The sequence below is a fragment of the Sebastes umbrosus genome, chromosome 11 (genome assembly GCF_015220745.1).
Source record: "Sebastes umbrosus isolate fSebUmb1 chromosome 11, fSebUmb1.pri, whole genome shotgun sequence".
Taxonomy (NCBI): Eukaryota; Metazoa; Chordata; class Actinopteri; order Perciformes; family Sebastidae; genus Sebastes; species Sebastes umbrosus.
In genome coordinates this window covers 27,161,731-27,187,112 of record NC_051279.1, presented here as the reverse complement: position 1 = coordinate 27,187,112, position 25,382 = coordinate 27,161,731, and the positions used below count along the sequence as shown (strand labels likewise).

The window sequence follows — 25,382 nt, the reverse complement described above, 5'->3', positions numbered from 1 at the left end:
CTTGTCTTGAGGTAGCGTTGTTGAGTTGAGGTCCTCTCTCCACTCTGTGTCTGTGAAGTAGTTACGATGCGGCGTTGCTCGTGCATGTGTGTGGGGGGCGTTGCCTTGGAAGGAGCCCCGAGGGGAGGGGGTGGGTTTAGACGGAGCTCCTGAGGCGATGATAATTTCAAATAAGGCTAGCTTTCCAACATCGTCGACCATATCTTTAACCGTTAAACAACATTAAGCATTTTAACCGATTAATGCTATCGGTTAAACGGTTAAAAGAAATATTAAAAATTAATTCAAAAGCTGAGAGGATGGTTTTGTCTCTTAAAGGAGAAAAGCTGGTCCACCTTAACAGCCCACCCTAAGAGAGTCTGAGCCAGAGTTGCAGGATACAGGAAGTCGGCTCGGGTCTTAACCTGAGGAGTTGTAGCATTTATTCACCGACAAATAAACTGTACAACACACCACACAGGGGCGGCTGTGGCTCAGAGGGTAGAGCAGGTTGTCCACCAATCAGAAGGTCGGTGGTTCGATCCCCGGCTGCTCCAGGTCACATGTCGATGTGTCCTTGAGCAAGACACTTAACCCCAAATTGCTCCCGAAGGCATAGCCATCGGTGTGTGAATGAGTATTTAGATTAGATCCTGATGGGCAAAGTTGGCACCTTAGTAGCCTCTGCCATCAGTGTATGAATGTGTGTGAATGGGTGAATGCTGACATGTAGTGTAAAGCGCTTTGAGTGGTCGGAAGACAAGAAAAGCGCTATATAAGTCCAAGTCCATTTACTGCTACAGCTACATTCACAACCGACAACCCGACACTCAACACCACCACACATACGGTCTGTCGGACACTCGCTAAGGTGACAAGCCACGAAGCCACCAGCAACGCTACGTCTGTGAACGTAGAACAAACACACACAGTCTGTCGGAAACACTCGCTAACGTTACGTCAGGCAGACCACCTCACAGCTAAACTAAATGATGCAGTGGAGACTTATACCGGGAAAGTGGTTGCACGTGTCCTCGACAATACACGCAGCATCGTGGCTGCTAACTCTCCCGGACGGGTGAATTGGGGTCTCAGTTGTCTGTTGTGCTCATACACTGCAGCTGGCGCACCGCTGCACTATTCTCGTCGGTTAACGGTTAGTAATCGGTTAACGAGGGTCGGTTATCCGTTGAAAAAAATTCAAATTAGCATCTCTATCCGCTGAGTTACAGACGTTTATTTCCCAATGGAAGTCTATGGGAAGAAGTCCTTTTGGGCCCAATGGCATCACGTGACGGACACGGAAGTTGTGATTTGCTTCAAAGCCCGGCACTCTTCCTGTATTGTATTCTTCTTGTATTACACAGCACTTGCAGCACTTTCTCTATCAGTTGTGCAGGAAGTGCTGCATTTCACAGTGAAGTGCAGTTTTGATTGCCAGGTGTGATTGTGGGAATGGTAATTTTTTTCATGACTGAGATCTGGAGTGCAGCAGGAAACAGGAAATGACTGCAGAGGAGAAAAGTCATCTGGAGGGTTTGTCGAGCTCAGCTCAGCTCGGCTCCGTGAAATAAAATAAAAACACCTCACTTGCTGCCTCCACGTTTTGCCAAACATTTAGGGGAACACGCAAATCCCAGTGATCTCGCTGTCATTTCCGTCTGTTCCCCGCCATCCTGTCAGCTCCCAGAGCAGCGCCCAGTCAGGCTGCGTTTTTTTTTTACTGTCTATTGCAGCAATTCCATAAACTGCTGCTGTAGCTCTGGGGCTGTGTGCTGCTCGGCTGCAAGATAGGATTCATAACAGCTGAAGCTGGGTCTCTCTAGTCTGAGAGAGAGAAGGCATTTCCTCTGCTGGTGGGAGTAGCTCTCCTACTCTGAATTAGCAAGCAGCTAGCGAGCCGTTCCCAGCATGCAGCGTGCTGTCAGCACACATCCACTTTCAAACCCGAACCGTGGAATACACTCTCATGGTTTTGGACAAAGGACTGCTCCTTTGTGCAAACTAAACCAGTCAGGCCCGGTTTTCTCACGGAACCGCCGAAGGTCATCTGAGCTCAAATGTTAAGTTTATTGAGCAATAACAACGTTAGATGCCCCAGCTGAGTGTAAGCAGTCTCTATAGATAGCCATTAGCCTGATTTTCATTTCAGGGCCAAACAGGGTAAGCCTGGACGCCCTCATTAGTCACAAAAGTGAGTTTCCACCCGGCATTAACTATTTTTTGTTGCCAGTAAGAATATATTGGTATAGTGTGAGTTGGTCTAAGTTATAGGGAGCTATGCACTAAAACAGGCTGTTGCTAAGCTAGCAGGGGATATTGGACAGAGGTAGATAGTTCTATGCATGTTAGCTATCTAATTAATAGGGGTGTCACGATTCTCCAAATTCATGATTCGATTTGACTTTTGATTTAAACATGCCATTGTTAGACTATGGAGTCTTGATTCATAAAGATCAACAGATCGTTGGTATTATGCCCCGACAACTGTCATTTACACTTTGAAATTCTTCTTTAAAAAGAGAACTGAACTTTATTTAGATAGTGCTTCATAAATTAGACTATAACTGTCTACAATATAAAAAAGCTGCATCTTTTCAATATCAGTATCTGTGTGACCCACCTCAGTACATAATCATTACAAAAACCTTCTGAAGTTCATTACAAGTGTGCTGTAATCTACAAAAGTAGGGGTTGTTGTTATTTACTGTCGCACTTGTTTCTCTCCTCTCTTTTTACCCCTCTCGTCTGATCGATGTTTGTCACTGTGTACGCTGAGAGACGGCATTCGGTAGTCCCGCTAGCTTGTTTTTACCAATATCAGCTGCTCTGATCCAACAACGTTGAGTTGAAAAAAACGTGCATGTAGACTGAAATTCAACCGTGGTGTTGTTCTGTCGGGAGATGCAGCGACTTAGCGTTAAACCTAGTAAGAGTAGAAGAGCTATGAGTAAGGAAAAGTAAGTAACTGACTAAAGTCCACTAGCCGCTAGGCTAATTCATGCGGTGTAAAATGGCACAGGCATGCAGGAAGTGCCCTGAATATTGTAGCAACAGGGACGGACCACATTTCCCATCATGCCTGCCTAGTCCCGAGTGCTGGACTGGAGTAGTTCCAGTTTGCTGTTTTATGTTCCAAAATGCAAATGTATCTGTTCAGAACATATGGTGGCTTATGTTGGTAATTGTGATTTTTGTGCTGGTTCATAGTTTTAACCATGAGTGAAATACTGTTACATTTGACGAAGAAAAAAAAATTAATTGTCGATCCTGCTTTTGACTGCGATGGTCGAGATCGGAAGCTAATTTTGATCGATTCCCGATTTAGAAAACTGAAATCGTGACAGCCCTACTGATTAAATAGCCTGTTAACTCTCACAGATAGAGTTTATCACCCCAAAAAACGGACCAGGACAGTATTTTACTTATTTTAATGGATACAGCTTAGATGTAGATGCCAGAGATGGATATCTCGAAACGTGGAGGAATAAAACCCAAACTACCTGACCGCTCCATCACAGAATGATGATATCTCTTGTATTTTACATGTCTGAATGTGTCCGCAGACAGTGTTGCGCTCTGATGGCGGCCGCTGTGTCTGACAGCTTCTTTTCACTGGCAGGTCCACTGAACTGTATGACCTCCCATTGGCCTCTCTCACTCTCACACACAAACACACACACACACACACACACAAAGGTCAAAGGGCCGCCATTGGGTCACTGTCTGTGTGTGCACTCTCTCTCTCCGTGCTGTTTACTCTCTCTTTTAGTGTTTAGTGGCTTTCGGCTGTCCTGGTCTGGTGAGGCTGACCGGGTATCAAACCTCAATATTTTTCACTTCTGACCCACATTTGTCTGTAGCACCGACTATATCCAAAACTGCCATGTACTAAAAGCTGGTATTCTCAGGTTTGTTGTCATCCCTCCTCTCTCTCTCTTCATTTCCTGTCACCTCTCTATTATTCACTATCAAAATAATGGAAATAAAAGCCAAATAAAAACATTTAAACAAATATAATAAGAGCGTTTTGCAGACATTTGTAGACAACCTGAAAGGATATTTGACCTTTCAGATCCTTGTTCTTCAGGTTAAACCATTTCCGCTTGTTGTCTAGCAAACTACTTTCGATGAATAGGTGTTTCCGAGTTGTAACCAACGTCTATACAGATGTTTTTTTGTCCAATCGGTCACTTTCGCATGATTTAAATAAACTCAGTGGCCTCTCTCTTCACCGCAGCAGAATAAAGCGATGGGCCGGGCCGGCTGGCTTGCAGTGCAAATGATTGAGCCTGCTGAAGGAATAAGGGTGCTGCAGACGCCGGGCTGATATTGTTTTGACAAGTGGATTACGGTTGTAATAACATCAGACTGGTGCTGGTAATGCAGACTGCCAGCACACACTGATCTCTGGCCTGTGATCGAGAGTCAGCGCTGCTGTACACTGTGTTCTGGGTGGATAGTGGGGGTTCAGCCAGGATAGGCCTCCTTTCTCTCCTCCTCCCCATACATCCTTCCTCCCTTCTCAACTCCTCCTCTGGCTTCCTTCCTCCCCGATGTTCCGAGGAGAGGCCGGTAACAGCAGCCGCCTCGCTTTTTATTGTGCTCGAACTGTAAAAACATCCCCACCTGTATTTCAGAGGACAGCTTTGAGTCTGGCTTGTGTGGCTTTTTTACAAGAAGGCAGCGTATGTGATATTTATCCGCTAGGCTTATAGGAGGGCCCGGTCGGCTTGGTTTCCCAGAAGACTGTTCTCTGAATGAAATCCTCCCTCAGTCCCCTCCCTGTGGCTCAGTGTGGTGAGCAAACAGGCCTGGGCTGGTAGTGGCTCAAGCTCCCAGATGAGACAGTGAGCCTGGCAACGTCACATCGTTCCGACGCATTTTCTCTTTTCATAGAGGGCAGTGGGAAGCTTTAAAGAGTTGTATCTGAGGGGCCACGCTATGATAAGCAAGAAAGAAAAGTGTTTGTTTTCTCTTGACTTTTCTCAAATCATGGCTTTTTAGCCACGCAAGCAGCGTTCTTTTTCTATTTGTCTTTGGTCCAGACTGAAATATCTCAACAGCTATTGGATGGAATGCCATGGAAACAAACATTTATGGTCCCCAGAGGAAAGGTCTAATGTCTTCAGTCATCCCCTGGCTTGTTATTTAGCGCTGCAATCAGGTCTAAATGATTTTCTCTTAACAAGTGAAATATTCTAAGTGTACCACATGAAGTCATTCATGCTACTCCAATGATGAATCCTACTGACTTTGTTTTTTTTTATATATATATTTAGCGAATATGCCTTAAAACTGAAAAGACATTGTTGCGGCTCTAAATTGTTGTAACGCTACGTGACTACGGCGGGGAAAGCTCACTCTGGTATGCCCTAACGTGACATTTTGAAGGGAAGACATCTGCTAGTCTACCGGGGCAGCTGCTTCTCAAATCTCATACTTATATGATATATGATAATGGTATCTGGTGGTCGGACTCTGCAGGGGGTCGAGGATAGTCAAACAACAATGTACAAACAAACGTTGATTACAAACGGCTGCCAAAGTGGTTTTGCCCCCTGCATGCGCGCGCACCCAGTAATGTTTGTATACAAAAAACCTGTCCATAGGGGTTCACCAGACCTGAAGAAACCAGGTCTAAGGGGTTATGTTGGTTTTCAGCCTCTCTCCCTCACAGCATGTTAGGAGAGTTTGGCTCTACAAGTTCGGTGTGCACAGTTTTTTCCAGAACACTTCTTTCCTCTTACGTGTGGTTGATGACATTGCCAGAGGGGCGTTTAGTGCCGTTTTTGGTTCTTCTTTTTCACTTTCAGCACTTTGTTCCCCTCCGTCCTGCCTGTTCCGCATTAGGTGACTCATATTGTGACAAATAGCTTAAAAACTCTCGTATGATGAATGGGAAGTTTTAGTGCAGTGTTTCTGTTGCTTCATCACACTATTAAATGCATTAATGAGGTGGGCTTAAACATCGGTTTAACACTTCACCACCTCGCTCGTCGTCTTTCATCTTGCGAAAGAAAAAGTTGTTGAGCTTGTCTGTCGTTGTTTTGCACTAAGCACCTCATTCCTCCGCTCTTTGGTGGTTAATGTCGGTTGGTTTTTACTGGCTTGGGTTTCGTTCTTCACAGCGTGTTTTTTTTTCTCCCTCCCCTCCGTGTGGTTTGTGCTAGTTGGCCTTCTTCCTCTCAGTCTTACCCCACCCCTCCCCTGTGGCTGCTGTGGTGTGGGCAGAGGCAGGTTTGGGTGGGTTTACGTTTCAGCTCAGGCTCGACATTAACCCACCCTAATGCAGATGAATAAGCTGGGGAGGATTACTGAGGCTGGGAAGACTAGGATAGGTTGGGTTTTACTGGACTAGGCTCCCTGCTTTCAGTTGTTTTTGTTTTCCCTGCACTTTTGTTGCAAGAAAAAGTTATTCTGTTTTGAAGTCCTCCTCCAGCTAGTTTTACTTCCTGTTTTTGGTTAACGTTCTTTCTCAAACAGAGAATGGGGGTGTGGTTAATAGTCAGGGTAGGTACTGTAGTTAATTCATTACCATGGCAACCAGATTGCATCGTTTTTCAATCAAGTTTATATGAATTTACTGTTTATCAGACCACAAATGAGACAAGAATTAGCGCAACACGCCAACTCTCTCTCACTCGCTCTGCACCGGGCTGCACTGAGTTTCGTTTATTTCTCTAACGGGACTTTTCTCATATTTTCTCTGGTGCTGAAAGTTGCGCTCCCCATTGTCCGGACCTGTTAGAGGCCCGTAAACCTTTGGTATCGGCTGCTTTCCATTAATTTATCTCCAGCAGGAGGAGGAGACGGCAAAAGGAGAGTGAGTGAGAGACTTCAATCACAAAATTAAATTATTTGTCCAAATAAATTTTGGCAAGCAGTGTGGCTAATCAACTTCAAACAAATGTGAAATATCATAGAAATGCCAAAATACACTAGAGGGGGGCTTTAAGTGTTTTGTCCAATGGTAAACAAATCTGACAGTTTCTTCTTTTTTCGTGGGTTTTCACATACAATTTTCTTGTCTTTACCTGATCCCATCCCTATAGTATCAAAAACTGCCCAGGTGGATTGTGGGTAATACATTCCAAAAAATGTACATAGATTTGTGGAGGAGCTGTCCGCCAGAATGGAGGCATTGTAGCTCAAATAGCTGAGTTTACATTGTGTCATTGTTCTTACAGAGAGCTGCACGGACACACAAGGACACAGACTGTATAAACACACACAGACATAAAATGAGTGAGTGTCCAGCAGTGAGTAAGATGTGAGTCAGAGGTCAGACTGAGTGCCAAGACCAGACAAGGTCAAGTCTTCTGCTCAGAACAAACCGACAACTCACAACAAAAGAGTCTCAGACTGCAGACGGGGAGAGAGAGAGAGAGAGAGGAAGAGAGAAACTGAAAGTAGGAGACAATGAAGAATAAGAAACGCAGAGAAAGAATGATGGTGGGTGAGGGAGGAATGCAAGAAGAAAGATTGATGAAGGAAGGAAGAGTTTGGAGAAAACAAAAAGTTAGGGGTGGGAAGAAAAATCGATTCACAGATGCATCACGATCCGGTAGGTAGAAGGAAGTTACCGCTTTTATTGTTGTAGTCTGAGTAACGTGACGTCATATCCGTTCTGTATCCTTCAACCAAAACAAACCGCAGCGAGCCGAAACGAGAAAGTAGAAAAAGACAGAGGGTCTGCGTGGATGCGACCTGCACCCTCACATTTTTAAATCCAGCGTGGTAAACACTACACATCCAGTAAAGTATGGAAACACTTTGGGTTTCACACATTGCAGGAAAAGCAGAGCTGGACATCACGGCTAAAGCTGCATGCTAACTCTGTCATGGACAGGAAACGTTATCTTATCGCGGTAACGTGCGTTCAAGCCGGCCGTCACTCTCATCTCCGTGGTCAAATGGGCCGACGCTACAACTGTAGAGCACCCATATACTGACATTTATGTTAAATGCATTCAAACGGCCCCGATGGAGCTGACCATGGATGTATAAAGAGAACAGAGCTGACGGGAGAGCTAGAGACGACCTTGGAGATGTTAGAGGAAGTACGAGTATTGGATTATATTCACCAGAAGTATAAAACATTATATGTCCCTAATAAATTCAAACGAAAATACCACTAATTTGTGAGGGAAATGTCTTTATTCTTTGATTTTTGGATTGCTGGAAAAAAATAGGATAAATAATTCCTGACAATGACTGATATATTTGACTTCATCTCTGACTACATACATGCTGAAATCAAACATTTTTTATGTATTAATTTAGATATTTTCCAAAGTAAAAGTCCCTAGAAGTGTATGATTCAACTTTTTCCTATGGTCTAGAGTTAAAAAATCGTAATACATATTTAATCGGCACCCAAGTATTGTGCTAGTATTGTATCGGGAGAGAGGTGTATCGTCCCAGCCCTAACAAAAAGAGACTTGTTGGAGAGAAAGAGGAGGGTGGAGGGATTGGGTTGGAGGAAAGATGGATAGAGAGATGAAGGAAGGGCATGAAGAAAGGAAGATGAGGGGAAGTAGAGATGAAGGAAGGGTTCAAAGAGAGAGCGGGAGAAGAAGGAAAAAAAAAAGGATGAAACAATGAACAAGAGACGAGAGGCAGACGTGACTGTAAGGCAGCGACCATTGTGTCCCAGTGGTGCCCTGATCTGGGAGGTCATCGGCTCTGATGCTGCTGGTGTGTGTGTGTATGTCACTGACTGGTGTTTTGTCGAGGACAGAAACAGTTATTCAGTATCTCCACAAAGAAACCACTGTACGCTGGGACAGACACTCATCTTTTCTGTGATTTGAAGCTGTTGTATCCTCAGACACACGCACACGCACACACACACACACACACACACACACACACTCACCCAGTATGGAGTTTGACCTGTGCTGCCCTCTGCTGGTGAACACACATTATAACAGTTAATCAGGGACTCTATGGCTCCTTTAGTGCAGCATTAGTTCACTTAACTCCCTTAAAACATTGTTTCCCAGTTGAAAAAACAGTCTCACCAAAAAAGGTCCATTTAGTAGCTGTTCTGGAGCTTTTGATCACATCACTAGATTTTCATTAGCTAATGCCCTGTTTTTGTTGCCTTTGTAAATATGCCTTTATCTCAGCAGACATTTTGACTTGTTATATAAGGGTTAGTGCTGTCAATCGATTTGAATATTTAATCGTGATTAATTGCATGATTGTTCATAGTTACTCATGATTAATCACACATTTTTTATCTGTTCAAGTTTTACCTTAAAGGGAGATTTATCAAGTATTTAATACTCTTATCAACATGGGAGTGGGCAAATATGGTGCTTTATGCAAATGTATGTATATATTTATTATTGGAAATCAATTAACAACACACAACAATGACAAATATTGTCCAGAAACCCTCACAGGTACTGCATTTAGCATAAAACAATATGCTCAAATCATAACATGGCAAACTGCAGCCCAACAGGCAACAACAGCTGTCAGCGTGCTGACTTTATGATAATCACATGCAGTTTTTTGAGTGCTATGTTATTTTATTGCTATTTGAATATTTCTGCATACTGGTACATAAATTCATAAATACATAAATGGTACATAATCACAGCCTCATGAAACTTTACAGCCACAAACTAGAGACCTAGAGCATTCAGAGGATGGATGGCTTTCCTAGCTAGAGTGACAATAAGGGGGTTTCTGAGCAGTTTACACAACAGAAGTGCTCGCCATCCAATCGCTGAAAAATGCAATTCTTGCAGAAATCTCCAAATGTCAAAGATTTTGATATCACAGCTTGGCATTTTCTATGGTGTTCCTCAAGGTCTTGGTGTCTTAATGTGGTATTTTGGAGGGATTATTGATCATTTTTATCAATTCTCAAGTGGTAAAAAAAAGGATAAATTTATCACCAAATCTGTGTAACAAATGGAATCAACCCAAAAATTGCTGCAACTTATGAGACATAATAGAGCATGGGGATGACCATCATATATTTCCATCATAATGTTCTAAGCTCTTATACACTTTTACAATTAATTAATTCCTGTTTATTTCTGATTTATGACTTGAAGAAAATTAACACACAGTGCTGAGCTGCATCTCAAATTAATCTTCAGGTTCCCAGCTCTCAGATGATGTACACCACTTCTATGTGACATCTACTGTTGACCTGATATCTCACCTTAAAAAAGACAAAAAATAGTCTACTGTATGTCTCAGAGGGTTAATCAATATCAAAATAGTTGCCGAGTAATTTAATATCGTTGTTTTATTAATCGTTGCAGCTCTAAACTTCATGATGTTGTTTTGAAATGTACGTTGCTGTGTTCTGATTAAAGTTATCCTTGCAGCCACATCTCTTGTAAATGTCTGATGCTAATCCGCCTCTCTCTTCTCTGTCTGTTTGTGCAGCTGAACTGGAGTTTGTTCAGATCGTCATCATCATCGTGGTGATGACAGTGATGGTGGTGGTGATCATCTGCTTGCTCAACCACTACAAGCTCTCCACCTGGTCCTTCATAACGAGGCAGAGCCAGGCCCGCAGGCACGACCATGCCCTGCAGCAGGTCCGTAACACTAACCACTAGCACTGTGTGTGTGTGTGTGTATGTGTGTGTGTGTGTGTGTGTGTGTGTGTGTGTGTGTGTGTGTGTGAATGACAGACAAAAAGATACTGTTTGTATTGGGTTGTGTTTAGTTGCTCTGGCAGTGATGTTCCTCCACCGTTCATGCCAATAACATTTTGATCTAAACCGACAGAGAGTGGAAAAAAAGGCGCATGTGTCTGTCTGTTCATCTGTTCTCGCCGAATGTCCCCGCGTAGTCATTGTGACAGTACATTTCTTTATTTTCCGAAGCAGGACAAACATAGCTTACCAGTTTGTTCCCAGTAAAGCTGCGCTGAGCTAAATGAATCCTTTCATCCCAGTCGGAGCCTCTGTCCCAGTTTCAGCGAGGTAACAGCTTTGCTCCAGTCTGCTAGGTGAACTTGCTGAATTGGTTTCTTCGGAGCCAGACTCTGTCAGGCCTTGATGTTTAATTCACTACAGTGCCGTCTAGACAGCAGCGGCTCTGCCCCCGTACTGACACGCCGACGCTCTGGGACAAACACACACAAAACTTGCGTGTTGCAAGATCGCACCCGCTGAAATAGGCTACAGAATGCGATCCATAATGCAAAAAATATTGGTCCATTCATATATTCAGCTCCTACGCCACTATCTGCGAAACAGATGAAAGCTTTTGTATGCTCGGTTGTCCCATTACAGGTTATTTATATGCCGCTAATAACCTCTCATCTCATCTTTTTCATCTCTCCTCTCACTCTGTGCTCCTAATGAAAACAAAGATTATGCAAACAGAAGCAAAAAAAATGCCATAAACACAACATCAGACACCAACAAGCCGACAAAGCCCTGCAGCAAAGAGAACGCAATTTGGAAGACCTTTGCCCCTAACAGACGCAGAACCTACCAGGATTTCTGCATGTTTGTCCTCCTTTTTCATGTTTCTTTTCTGCTTGCTAAATATTGTCGACTGTGCCACCTTTTTAGAAAAAGATCCTCAAGTCAAATGTAGACGAAGGGAAACTGCAATTATTTGATAGTTGTGTTTCTTCTGCTGTCGCTTTTATCCTGCCTATTTTTAAGACGGGAGCCGTCTGCCTTTTGTTGTCCTCGCTGCTAAACAGGGAGAGATTTTCGGGTTTGAAGCCATCAGGCGTCGTTGTTTCATCTTTTGTGTCCTCATTAAGTTACTTTTTGGGTTGTTTTTTTTGTTCACTCTTTATCCGTCTTTGTTAAGGAAGAAAGTCTGTATCGTCAGCTTAATGGCCTCGCATCAAAAACCACCCCAGACTTAAACTACAAAGAAGTAATGATTGTTGATTTCTAAAGCTTTATCAGTAGCAGTGAATCTAACATGAATGGAACACACTGTCAAATACACATTCAGTGTTAACTGATCACTTTGTCAGTCAACACTAAAAAGTAAAGATACAGTAACGGCTCATATTTGTTTGGAACATGAATTTGTGGAAATCAGTCTAAAGCTCCCACTTCAGACAGTTGTATAACAATCTCAAAGCCACCTGAGGCCTGTACTACGAAGTCAGTTCAACATAACCAGGGTATCTTCTTGTTATCTGGCTTAACTAACCCGAACAAACGAGATCCTACGACGGTGGTTATCAACTAGGTAAGTCAACCCAGGGTTTCTCAATCTGACTATGAGCGTGTTCACATGAAAGGGGCGGTGTTTGCAGCATATGACCGATCACAAACATGGACAATTCTATACTAATATATATTATATATTTTATATATATATATATATATATATATATATATTATATATATAATATAATATATATATTATATATATATATATATAATATATATATATAATATAATATATTATATTATATCTGACTATGAGCGTGTTCACATGAAAGGGGCGGTGTTTGCAGCATATGACCGATCACAAACATGGACAATTCTATACTAATATATATTATATATTTTATATATATATATATATATATATATATATATAATATATATATATAATATATTAGACAAATAAAAAGAAGTTAAACACATAATCCAGACTAAAAGTAACACAGTTGAAGCTGCTAAATGCAGGAAGGACAGCTGGCAAAAGAAAAATTTCTGATGTGTGAATACATAAATTAACAGACTTATTGTTACGACCCCGTCTATGAGGGTAGGAGCGCAACATAAAGGTATAAAGGTCGTCCCTCCCGGTCCCCAAACCATAGTCTCGGGACAAAATTTCAAGTGTAGTAAAAAGAAATTTCACTAACACTCAAGTTAACAAACGATAAAATTAAACAATATAACTCAGGGTGAACAAAGGCCAAAAAAAAAAAAAATCTGTCTTCTCAAACAAACTGACTAACCCTAAACAAAATAAACAAGCAAACAAAAAGATCTGGCTCTCTGGGATACAGCAGATAAACAGGAGAAAAGATCTTAAAAGAAAATAGCATTTCACCCCTTACCAATGAAGTGCTATCTCAAGCAACGAAAAACTACAACAATTTAGACAATTTTGAACCAACCAGGGCACTAAGTCTACTAATTCAACACTAAATCACTGATTTAAATACAAAGGTTTGGAGGCCGAGGACAGAACGAGGCTTTTTAAACAGCATGCTCAAAAGTCAGATATAGCCTAGTCGTGATGGGGCAGTGAAATATAGATAGATAGATAGATAGATAGATAGATAGATAGATAGATGACTCTCATTATTCACTTTGATATGATTGTGTCGTGTCAGCTGCGTCGCAGACTCCGGCAGTCAGAAACATACTTGAGAGCAAGTTAAAAAAATAAATATAAAAACATAATTCAAAGCGGTAAACACCTACAGCATACATCCAGCTGTCCTTCCTGCATTTGTCAGTCTAAACTGTGTTGCTCTTGGCCTGGATTATGACTTAAACTGCCTCGTATTTGTCTAATAATATCATACGATCTGTGCACCGAGCTTTGATTGGTCAGTAGGCGTTGCTTTTACACCAGTTGATCTATAACCTGCTCGGGAGCAGGTTAGGTGTTCAGCATAAGTTACCATGGCGATCTAACCCGGTAAGAAGTGAACCACTGTCATAGGACTGAAAACCCTGAAGGGGTTAAACCTGGAGTTACCTCGCTAACCCCAAATCCTGCTTCGTAGTACAGGCCTCTGGGAACTTTTAAAAATCGTAGCCTAATTCTTTCTTGTTTTTGTGTCGTCTGTCTCGGTGTGTAGGACGGGTGTCTGTGGCCTTCAGACAGCAGCTCTCGACAAGGTGCCTCGGAGGTAAGACCACCACGCATTCTTCCTGTTTTGTGCCATAAAACAAACTCTCTGTGCCGTAAAACAATCCAGCAGAATTCCTTCCTACTTTGTACAGTATGTGGAAATGACTTATAGATGATAACTTGCTACAAGTAGCACGTTTACCAGCTTTACATCGGAGGCGGCGTAGAGAGAAAGTATAGACTATAAAGATGGCAACTAAAATGAATTAGACTAAGAGAGAGAGAGTGATCTCTTTTGTCTAATCTAGTTGCTTTATTTGCTGTGTCACAAAAGAAACCTATCTCTTCCCAGCTCTCCTTTGTTTCTCTGTCAGCTGATTTTCTTAGCACTCGGCGTTGTATAATTGTTTTGCGGTTACAGGAATACTACCACGGGACAAAGATCCCGACATTTGCATTTTGCTTGCTTGTAAATATTTGATCATCCAGGAATTGAAGCTTGTAAGTCGCACCAGGCACGGCTGGCACTATACTCCAAACAAAATCCAACCTGGCATGTTCTCAAAGACCCGTGAACACAGAACCGCTAAACAAATGCCAGTATACTCACACTGTGACTGGTGATCTGTTTGCTTAATGGCGTCCGTGCCAGATGGAGGAGCTTACGAGTCGCGGTGGGAGAAGATGCACTGGGAAAACTAGGAACATGGAGTTCAAAGAACACTCGAAAAACACAACCGCGGTAGCATTGATAACTAACAATAGCTGTGTGGGAAGTTTAGCCGGCCGGTCTGTGCGCACTTTGGCAACTTTGTGTGGGCATAAGGGCAAGTTTGCACTAAAACAAGCAAGCCAATTTCGCTTTTATTTGCCAGCTAAAAGCCTTATATGTAATCTAGGGCTGTCAATTGATTAAAATATTTAATCGCGATTAATTGCATGATTGTCCATGATTAATCATTAATTTTATCAGTTCAAAATGAACCTTAAAGGGAGATTTGTCAAGTATTCAATACTCTTATCAACATGGGAGTGGACAAATATGTTGCTTTATGCAAATATATGTATATATTTATTATTGGAAATCAATTAACAACACAAAACAATGACAAATATTGTCCAGAAACCCTCACAAGTACTGCATTTAGCATAAAAAATTTGCTCAAATCATAACATGTCAAACTGCAACCCAACAACAGCTGTCAGTGTGTCAGTGTGCTGACTTGACTATGACTTGCCCCAAACTGCATGTGATTATCATAAAGTGGGCATGTCTGTAAAGGGGAGACTCGTGGGTACCCATAGAACCCATTTTCATTCACATATCTTGAGGTCAGAGGTCAAGGGACCCCTTTGAAAATGGCCATGCCAGTTTTCCTCGCCAAAATTTAACATATGTTTGGAGCGTTATTTAGCCTCCTTTGCGACAAGCTAGTATGACATGGTTGGTACCAATGGATTCTTTAGGTTTTTCTAGTTTCATATGATACAAGTATCTTCACTCTAGCTTTAAAACTGAGCCCACTACAACCTCCGGAATTGGAATCGATTGCGTTAATGCGTTAAAGAAATTAGTGGCATTAAAACGAATTTGCTTTAATGTGTTATTTTCGCATTAACTTTGACAACCCTATTTACAACTATGGGAATTATAATACACTATGATCCTTGCAGTGAGTCACCAGTAATTATAAAGTGTTATGATACTTGACCTTATCTTCTGTAAAGGGGAGACTCGTGGGTAACCATGAAACTCATTTTCATCCCTTTGAAAATGGCCATGACATTTATTTTTTCCTCACCAAAATTCAGCACATGTTTGGAGCGTTATTTGACCTCCTTCGCCACAAGCTAGTATGACATGGTCGGTACCAATGGATTCCTTAAGTAGTGGCGTTAAAAATAATTTGAGTTCACGCGTTATAGCCCTAGTGTAAACAAAAAAGGAGATGAGAAACAGACATGACGGGTGGATGGAGAGAGAGAAAAAGAATAGACGGCAGGTGAAGGGAGGTAAAAACGGTGTCAATGTTAAAGCGCCCAGAGAAAGGAAAAGGCCACGGAGAGACAAACACAGAGGGACACGCAGCCAGTGAGTGTGGGTGGCTGATAGATGCAGGGAAGGGGGCTGAGTGTGTGTGTGTGTGTGTGTGTGTGGCGGGGGGGGGATGGTTTTTGGTGCGTCATTAATCAGCAACACCTCCCCTGACACTGTCTAGACAGCCGTCTGAGAGCTGCCCTGCTCTGCTGCCTCTGCTCCCTCTATCAGCTGTACACCTTTCCCTCCCTCTGTCTGTCTGTCTGTCTATCTGTCTGCCTTCAGACTTTCTCTCTCTCTCTCTCTTCTGTTCCTTTCTGTCTTTATCTCCTTTCCTCTCCTTCCTCTCTTTATCTCCATGGCTCTTTCTTCTTCTCTCCATTCTGTACTTTCCCTCTCCTTATCTCAGTAGCCTTTCTTTTTAATCCTTTCAGTTCCACTCTTTCTCTCTCCGTCTCTCCATTTCAATTGCCCTGATCCTCTATCCACCCCCCCTCCCTCCTCTAGGGTTTTTATTTTCAGTCTGTTGTTCTCTCCATCCATGCTGCCTTGTCAGTGGGGGTTGACTATTAGAGCCACAGTCACTAATTGAAACGGGCTCCCTCTGATAATAATGACTCGCCACAGTAGAAATGTGTTGAATTGGACAGAAATGAAGAAATGGATCATGCAGTCCCCGTCTGAAGAGCTAATTGAGGTGAAGATCTCTGACAAAAGCTGGAGGATGAGCCGACATGTTGTAGAAGGCACTTTGGGTCTTTTCTCCCCTCTACTTTAATTACACCGTTACGGCTTTAATGATAAATTGGTGATACATCGGTGAGTGCTGTTGCTGCAACAGGATCATCATCATTCATTGGAATCAAGTGACACTGACTTCAGTCATACTTGCGGAGAAATGCATTTTCTGTGCAGTTAAAGGAGCAGTGTGTAGCATTTAGGGGGCTCTACTAGCAGAAATGGAATATAATATTCATAACTATTAGGGCTGTCAAAGCTAACGCGTTAATTACGGATGGTGGGTACGTGACGTAATCAGTGTATGCACAACCGCCGTGTAACACCGACCGACGCGGCAAGTCTATACGTTACCCGAAGGCCACCATAGTTCTCTGACAAGCTTGTGAAACTGCAGTAACGTGAGCCGGAGAGTGTAAAACCGTGGTACCGCCAGCCGTCGTCTGACTTCCGTTGCTCCTGAAGTAGTGTTATTATGGTGAGGATGACGTCTGAGCGAGGTGAACGGCGTTACCACAGTTTTACACTTGGCGGCTCACGTTACCGCAGTCTTGGAAAGGGAGGAGTGAGCGGAGTTCAGTTGGTTTCAATCTGCAATCACACCACTAGATGCCACCAAATCCTACACACTACCTTTAATATCTATCCAGCTATATCTATATCTATGTAAGTATATACATGTGTGTGTGTGTGTGTGTGTGTGTGTATATATATATATATATATATATATATACCTGTATATAGATAGATCTATCTACGGGTATCGTCATAATCTGATTACATGATCTTTTTTATTTTACAGAATTAATTTTTTTCCTGATGTAATATTACAGTGGAATACAGTTCACTGCATCGAATATTTGTTTTATACGCATACATTTGCCATATTGTGGTATATATCTGAAAAATCTAATATCTTCCTCCTCTTCCCTCCCTCACTCTCCCTCTCTGTCTCTGTCTCTCAGGTATTATACGCTCCCCAGGCCCGGGATCGCTTCACTGCTCCCTCCTTCATGCAGCGCGACCGCTTCAGTCGCTTCCAGCCCACCTACCCTTACCTGCAGCACCAGATCGACCTGCCGCCCACCATCTCGCTGTCGGACGGCGAGGAGCCCCCGCCCTACCAGGGTCCCTGCACCCTGCAGCTCCGCGACCCCGAGCAGCAGATGGAGCTCAACCGCGAGTCGGTGAGGGCGCCGCCCAACCGGACCATCTACGACAGTGACTTGATCGACATGGGAGGAGGCGGGAGCCTGGGAGGGGTGGGGGGAGGAGGAGGCGGAGGAATGGGAGGAGGCGGCCCGAGGCCGCCGAGCAGTAACTCGGGCATCAGTGCGGCCAACTCCAGCAGCCACGGGCGCATGGAGGGCCCCCCGCCAGCGTACAGCGAGGTGATGGGCCACTACCCCGGCTCAGCGTTCTTTCTACACCAGCACAGCAATAACCAGAGGGTGGGGGGGCCGGGGAGCAGGACAATCCAGCAGCAGAGCCAATCAGAAAGCACAATAGTACCTGCCAAGGCCAAGGACGGCCAACCGGAGGACCTGGTGTGAAGAGCGGGGTCGGGGGGGGGCAGGTGGGGCCAGGTGGGGCCGCCCAGCCCGGACTGAAAGCTGTCTCTCCTCTTCACCCTGATCACCTGTAAGCAGTGGTCTCTCTATCGCTCTCTCTCTCTCTGTCTCTCTCATGTCCTCTCTCCACACTCCCATGCACAAATAAATATCAACCTTAGCTACAACAAAACAAGGAAAGAGAGGAACCAAGAGTTGATTTCATTTCACTTTCTTTCCAGTGTTAGTCTAACCGCTAGCTCTGCTGGGGCCGGATGTATGCACTGCATGGAGAGTTCTTTTTTCCTCTACATGAGAAAGAAACACACTGCTAGCACAGATTGAAACAATTTGCTTTTTTTTTTTTTGTCCCGTCGGGTGACGGCTCGGTCCCCGGGAACTGAGGATGATGTTTTTTTTGTTTTTTTTTTCTTTTTTGTTTCTTTTTTTCGGACCGGGATCTGTGCACAAAGCGAGAACTGAGAATCAAGGACTTACAGAGAACACAACAAAACAAGAGACTCACAAACCCAAATCTTAGTGCCAAGGTTCACGAGGAAGCAAAGCAAGGGGAGGGGGGGGGAAATGACTCGTTCTAACATTCAAAACACAAAAAAGAAAAGTTATCTAAAAGTTGCACTATCTTTTTGTTGTAAAAGAGAAGAGGGAAATTATGCTATGTGATGATGATGATGTGTTTGTTTTTCTCTTCTTTTTTTTTTCGTCCTTTTCATGAATGGACTGACTGACTGAACTTTGCCTCCAAAGTTGTTTAAACAGTTGGGAGCAAAAAACAAACAAACAAGTATTATAAGCTTATGTCCTTCCTTTTTTGAAAACAGCAAGAAATACTCGTACCCAGCCTACAACATCTCTGTCTGCTTACACCACAGGCACAGTGAGACTTAGTAAGAGACTAACCTAGTACCGCTCACGTCTGTGAGGAAGAGATCTGCCTGCTGACCGGCTGCTGGGTGGAACAAACATTTCTTACTTCCTCTGGTAGTTTGTTACAACATTTGGAGGTTGGTTCCCCAAACCGGAGTAGTTCCTAAGCGCTTAGAAAGATGAGAGCTGCTCGGCAAGATACAACATGCTCCATACTGACAAATCTGGCCAGGTGGTTGAATATCAGGGCCCTGTTCAGACCTGGTATTAACATGCGTCCTGAGCGATCGGATCACAAGTGGACAGCTCTGAGTACAGTTGTGAGCGCACGCAAGACGCATTGAGATCGGTTCTTTCAGACCACATTCAGAAGTGGTCTGGGCCACATATGGCCACATTCTTTTAGCAGTGTGTAGTGACACATTAAGGACCGCCTACTCAACTGACGTCCCGCTGGGATCCGCGGGTCTCACTAGACAGATGGACGCGAGCGCTTGTCTGCCTCGCAGCATGGAAACGGCCTCCGTGCATCAGTGTCACCGATTACACCGGACGTTTTACAAGAAAAGATGACGGTCAATATGCGTAGAGCGCTAACTTTGATCTTTAACGTCGGGTGGCGGTGTGTCTGGCTTCTCCGGTCCAGCTTTCGCTGCGGGGGCCGCAGGTTTCCACCCGGCGCTGCTCTGCCACAAACACCGGCTGTGACCGCTCCGTCCTTCTCAAGGAGATTACCTCATTTACGTTACTGTTCCATTAGCATTGGGTTTAAATCTGAAATATTGCTAATTATGTGCTTTTTGCTTTTCGCTTCGACACCAAATCCTCCGCCGTTGCCTTGTCTGTTAACTCTCTCTCTCGTCCTGTGTGACACCTGCTACTCTGAGCTGAGACTTGTATGGAGCAGAAACACTTTCACTTTCAGTTTGTAGCGTCCGTTGTCCGACTATGCATTGATAACACGCCGCTGATACGCCGAAAATGAACTAAATGTGTTTGTAATGTAATCGGTGTGTGCCCGACCACTGTGTTACACCGACTACCGCGGCAAGTCTACACGATATTCTGTCTGTACAACTGTATTTTATTAAAATATATCTTATCTATAGGCTACATAATCTACTGACTATCAGACTAGGCACGCAAAGTGCATTATTATCATACTGTCGGAGATGTGTCAGTGTTTTTGTTCCAATGCTCTGCACGGAGCTGACGCCCGCCCGCTTGCTCTTATCTTATCCCCGGCTCTCAAGCTGTTGCCTGGCAAAGGCAGCGGTGCCGGTGGCTCGGAGGTCCTTGGGGACCACCGGTATAATAACCTTTTATTTTGATGTTGATAAAATATGTACGAAAATACAAATATGTAGGATATCACATTCATGTAATATTGCGTCACGACGTCTGCTGTATCAGCCGTGTGTTTACTACATGTTTATTTGCATTTAGAGCGGGGAAGTTAGATCGAATCACAAGTGGTCACTCAAGACACACTATGATGCCAGGTGTGAACAGACGTACTCAAAGCTGTCCACTTGTGTTCGGATCACTCAGTACGCATGTTAATACCAGGTCTGAACAGGGCCCAAGAATAACATAACTCCATAACAACAACAAAAAACACATATCTTACTATCCACCCAGCAGCACGGTCACCGCAGATCCTTCACTTTTCAACTCTGTCCCGACCTCTGAGCACCTGACACTTCCTCTTTCCTGTTTCCTGCGTCCATACCCCGCCCCGCCCCACCCCGCCCCTACCTCGTCCTCCTCTCCTCTCACCGCTCATCTCCACATGCACAGTTCATTCTGCCAACAGCCACACTGAACACGATCCCCGCCGCCGCCGCCGCCATGACAACGAAAACACAAAACAAACAAAAAAACAGAAGGCTCGGCTCTCCGTCTTCACGTTTCTAAAGCCACAAAAATAACAAAAATAAAAAAAAAACAACCCAGGATGACACAAAGTGAAGAATCCTGTCTGCATCCGCCAGCACAGCGATCAGGTTTTAAAACTGTCTGTGGTCGAAGTCAAAGGGCTATGGGAGGGTCCTTTTTGTAAAAGAAAACCTTTTTGAAAATTGAGCCTTTTTCTCTGCTCATCGTTGCCTTCTCCTCTCTGCTCTTGCGCTTTCTCTGTCTCTCTATCTTGTTTGCATTTAACACCAGTGCCCCCCCCCCCTCCCCTTTTTCTCTAACCCCCATCCCAGCTTGTTAACAGTGTCTCTGGTAAACGCTGTTCATCACCCCCCCTCCCTCCTTCCATCCGTGTGCAGAAAAAGTGCGTTCAAATGATGCAGAGTCCGCCAAGCCCTTTAAAGTGGAGACTGGAGTGGAGCCCTTGTTTGGCAGTGTGCTAGTGCAGTCCTTTCCTCCCTGTGTGTGTGAGAGTGTGTGTGTGTGTGTGTTTTGTTGGTTAAACCTTTTAACAACACAGAAAAGCACTTAATGTTCCTGCAGGAGCATTGTGTGTGTGTGTGTGTGTGTGTGTGTGTGTGTGTTTGTGTGCGCGTGTGTATCTGATTTATTAATCAACTGCTTTGTCTGAGATTCAAGGACATATTGCTTATTTGGCACTGTCCACATTAACACATCATTAATTAAGCTTTCATTAAAGCCTACAGAGGTGCATGATGGGTATTGTCGTGGTGCAGAAGAAGACGGTGCATGTCACGGTCCGCTCGAAAACTCCACCCTTCTCGATGATGGTGATCCAGTAGAGAAACACACACCGAGTACGCTTGTTGTGAGTGGAGTGTAGATGGACACTATTGTCCCTCAGTAGTGTCCATCAGCAATGTTCTCACGACTTAACCACTTGAACGCCGAGCATATTGTGTATGGGCAAGCCGTTTTAACATTTAATAGCTAGACAGGATATTCATTGGAGATATCTGCAACCTCATTTTGAGTAGTCAAAACTCTGTTTTTAGATATCCATAATCACATTTTGACTAGTATGATTCAAACTACTTTTGCCATTCACGTGTATGGGGTTTCTCATTACGGATATCCACAACTGAATTATGACTAGTCGTGAATCCAGTTTCAGATATCTAAACATTTTTAATTCTGACTAGTCAGAATTCCAGTTCAAGATATCTTTAATTCCCCTCAATTGTAGATATCTACAATAGATTTCTAAAATGATATTGTGACTAGTCAGAATGACGTTGTAAATATCTCTGACTGGAGTGGATAGTCAAAATGTAATTACAGATATACAGAATTAGAGTTTTGACGAGGTGAAATGACGTTGCAGATATCTGTAGTTAGGTCAGAAGGGGGCGGGAGGCGTAAACTATTCAAACATTCTATGGCGCTGCACTGCAGCCGTACGAGTTTATAAAGTGTGTCTGGAGACAATAAATCTACAATACGCTGTAAATTTCTACCACAACTCTCTAGTGAACAAAGCTCTCGTTGGCCACAGATTCCTCGATGATGAACACTTTCTATTTCATGTCGTTTTCTAACTATCTGATCCACAGCGGTCCCCGACTGCTCGTCTCACAGCTGGCTGCACATAGAGAACGATGTTATGTGTCCAGCTCGGAGGACTAAAGGCTCGTGATTAAAATGAGGTTGTAGCTTGTTGTCTACCTCACTACGGTTAGAAAGAGCCTTCGTTGGTGTTTCAACAACGTTTCTCTTATGAGTTATTGATCTGGGAAGTTTGAATCTGTGAATATCTTTCCAACTTAACCGAACTATTCAAGTTAGAAAAAGCTTCTGCTGACACTGTTCAGATGCTTTGTTGGGCCGATATCCAATGGGAAGCCTTGATGAGCAACGTCATGCACAACAACTCTGACTAGTCATAATGACGTTTGAGATATCTGTAACTGTTATTTAGGAAAGTCAGAACTGAATCACAGATATCTCTAACTGTCGTTTTGACTAGTCACAATGACGTCATAGATATCTGAAATAAGAATTCTCACTAGTCACAATGTAATTGTTGATATCTCTAATGTTAATTCGGTATAGTCAAGCTTGGCTATTTAATGTTAAAATGGCTTGCCATATACCGTGTACGCGACTTTCCGTGTTATAAACACAAGCTCACGAGTTTCATTTAAAGGCGCCGTCATGCCGAGCTGAGTCCCAGTTGAAACATTAGACGTGTGAACGTGGAAACGTTCCCGTAGTCGAGACTGAACGAAGTGAACAATCCCGTCCTTGTGCACTTAAAAGAGCTCATATCTGACTTTACACCATTCAGATGTCATGATGGTGGAGAGAAAGATAAGATTTGTTTGGTCCTCTTGACTCCGTTAGCATCAGTGTGTCTGAATGTATGACGTGTGCCAGCTGTGTGTTTCTGGTCCGTTCGGCTCTACAGTTTGTTTGTGTGTATGTGTATGTATGTGTGTGTGTGTGTGTGTGTGTGTGTGTGTTACTACATCGCTGCTACTATTGCTGTTGCTGCTACTGCTAATATTGTTGCTACTGCTGCTTCTCATGCCCCCTCAACCAACCAACCAACCAACCAACCAACCAACCAACCCTGTATCCTCTGTCCTTCTGTCCATCCCGTCCCCTTAACTCATCCAACACTTAGAAGGAGAGAAATCTGACCCTCTGCAGTCAAAAGCACAAGTATTGAGACAAAACTTGTTTCCCGTGAGACAAAACACTTTCATTTTGTTACACACACACACACACACACACCCGGGTGAGTCCGCCGTGAGAAGATAGAGAGCCTAAGTCCCGCCCCTTTCCGGTGAACCACCATGGACATTATTTCGGAAAAAAATATTAACGGTAGTCAACGGAGAGAGACAAATATTTTTTTTTTATCCCGTGAATTGCGCCATGAATCACACACATGATGTTTGTTGTTGTCGGAGACGAGAGATGTAGTTCACTGAGCGGTTTCACGCAAAACTAAATGATACTACGACAAACTGCGACTTTCTTGACTTGCAAAATTATCTTTTAAATTCATCATCATGATGCAATTCAAACAGGATCAAAACAAATATTTATCTCTCTTCGTTGACTACCGTTCATATTTTTTTTTTCCCGGTATAAGGTCCAATGGCGATCCACCGGAAGGGGCGGGACTTGGCCTCTCTCTCTATTGTCCCAACACTTCAGCCTTTGACTGTACAGACCTGCTTCAAACCCGCGTTTTCTTTCCTCTTTTCTGTTGTTTTCTCGCCTTGTTCTGTCTGCGCAGTCATAGCTTGTAAATTGAGGATATAAAGATGAATTTTATGTTTTCTACAAGGAGGTTTGCATGTTACTATTATGTGAGTAAATAAGGTGCCTAATGTTCATGTTTGAGCAGACCACACCTCAGTCAAACTGCTGCTTGGAATCCTCGCGGTGGCTTTCTGTCGGGGCTGACCGCCTGTCTGGCACAACGGAAATATGGCGGGACGAGGTTCTAGCTGCTAAACGATCATTTGTGTGTTTTTGTAAAGGCGTGGGCAGATGTTCCAGTGGTGACTTGCTTTCGGAAGTCTGGTCATTCAGCTCCTGTTTGATTACAGACTGAATCAGAGTGAAGACATTTAATTCAAACTCTACGTGAAACTATAAATTTGGTGACCACACGGGACCAGCAGCGTGCCGGCTTCCATGTCAGCAAACAACCAAAACTGCAGCTCTTCTGTACCTCCACTATTTTTAGCTCACTAGTGCAACCGGCGGCGTTCGCCATCAGCCTGCCCCCCGCTCGCTTCCATTGTGCCAGACAGCAGCGGTGGCTCCCGGCGAAGTGACTGAAGCCATTTCAACCAGCAGTTTGACCAGCGTGTGGAGCAGACATAGGAACCCACTTGCACTCAAAAAGCTCCCACCTTCGTTGTGCCTCACTTCCAACGGTGCTTTTTTCAGTAGTCTGTCTTTCTTTGTTTGTTTGTAAGGTGCTGTATATAACTTGAATATATTATGCACATATCCTACCCAATGGGTAGAAACCACAAAAAAATGTTGTGAATAATGTAATATAATGTATAGACAATATAAGAATTTTAAGAAGGCAGCATCAAATTTGTAAATGCCTACAGTTAAAAAAAAAAAAACGTGCTTTGTCTTTTTTTTATGAGAAAACATGGTTTGCAAAGTATGCTTAGAATATGGTTGCAACACAAATACAAATTACTACTTATAATATTTTGCTATAAATAATAGTCTGTTATGATAAGGATGAGATAACCTCTGTATTAAGGAAGTTGTTGAGAAAGGATATTATTCACTTGTTTATTGGATTCCTCATCTAAGAACAAGCTTTCACAGTGCTTGCCATCATTTGGGTACCGGCTGGTGATTGACTAACAAATGTATAGTTGTATTCCACAGATCTTTTAAGAAAACACAAACTCGTCAGTCGCCGTTTTATGCCACGACTTCAGCCGTTGCTCCGGTTCGAATTTCTACTCGCTTTGTAAATCGTCGAACAAAAA

The 25,382-nt window shown here is 43.4% G+C and overlaps 1 protein-coding gene and 1 long non-coding RNA gene across 4 annotated transcripts in view; one reads left to right on the top strand and one right to left on the bottom strand.

The window, feature by feature from the left end:
* The window catches only part of ldlrad4b (low density lipoprotein receptor class A domain containing 4b), a 220,495-nt gene extending 200,651 nt beyond the window's left edge, over window positions 1–19,844 (top strand). For all 3 annotated transcript variants that reach the window (XM_037783658.1, XM_037783660.1, XM_037783659.1), the window contains 3 exons: window positions 10,396–10,550; window positions 13,760–13,810; window positions 17,494–19,844. In XM_037783658.1, coding sequence (XP_037639586.1) covers window positions 10,396–10,550; window positions 13,760–13,810; window positions 17,494–18,081 — 794 coding nt within the window. In that variant the 3' untranslated portion in view covers window positions 18,082–19,844. The remainder of the gene's footprint in view (window positions 1–10,395; window positions 10,551–13,759; window positions 13,811–17,493) is intronic.
* LOC119496437 lies at window positions 3,938–25,154 on the bottom strand. Its single transcript, XR_005208705.1, has 4 exons — window positions 25,085–25,154; window positions 18,882–18,893; window positions 10,569–10,573; window positions 3,938–3,947 (listed from the first exon to the last, which is right to left on the bottom strand). It is a non-coding gene; the product is annotated as an uncharacterized LOC119496437 (long non-coding RNA).
* Between the last annotated feature and the right edge of the window lie 228 nt (window positions 25,155–25,382).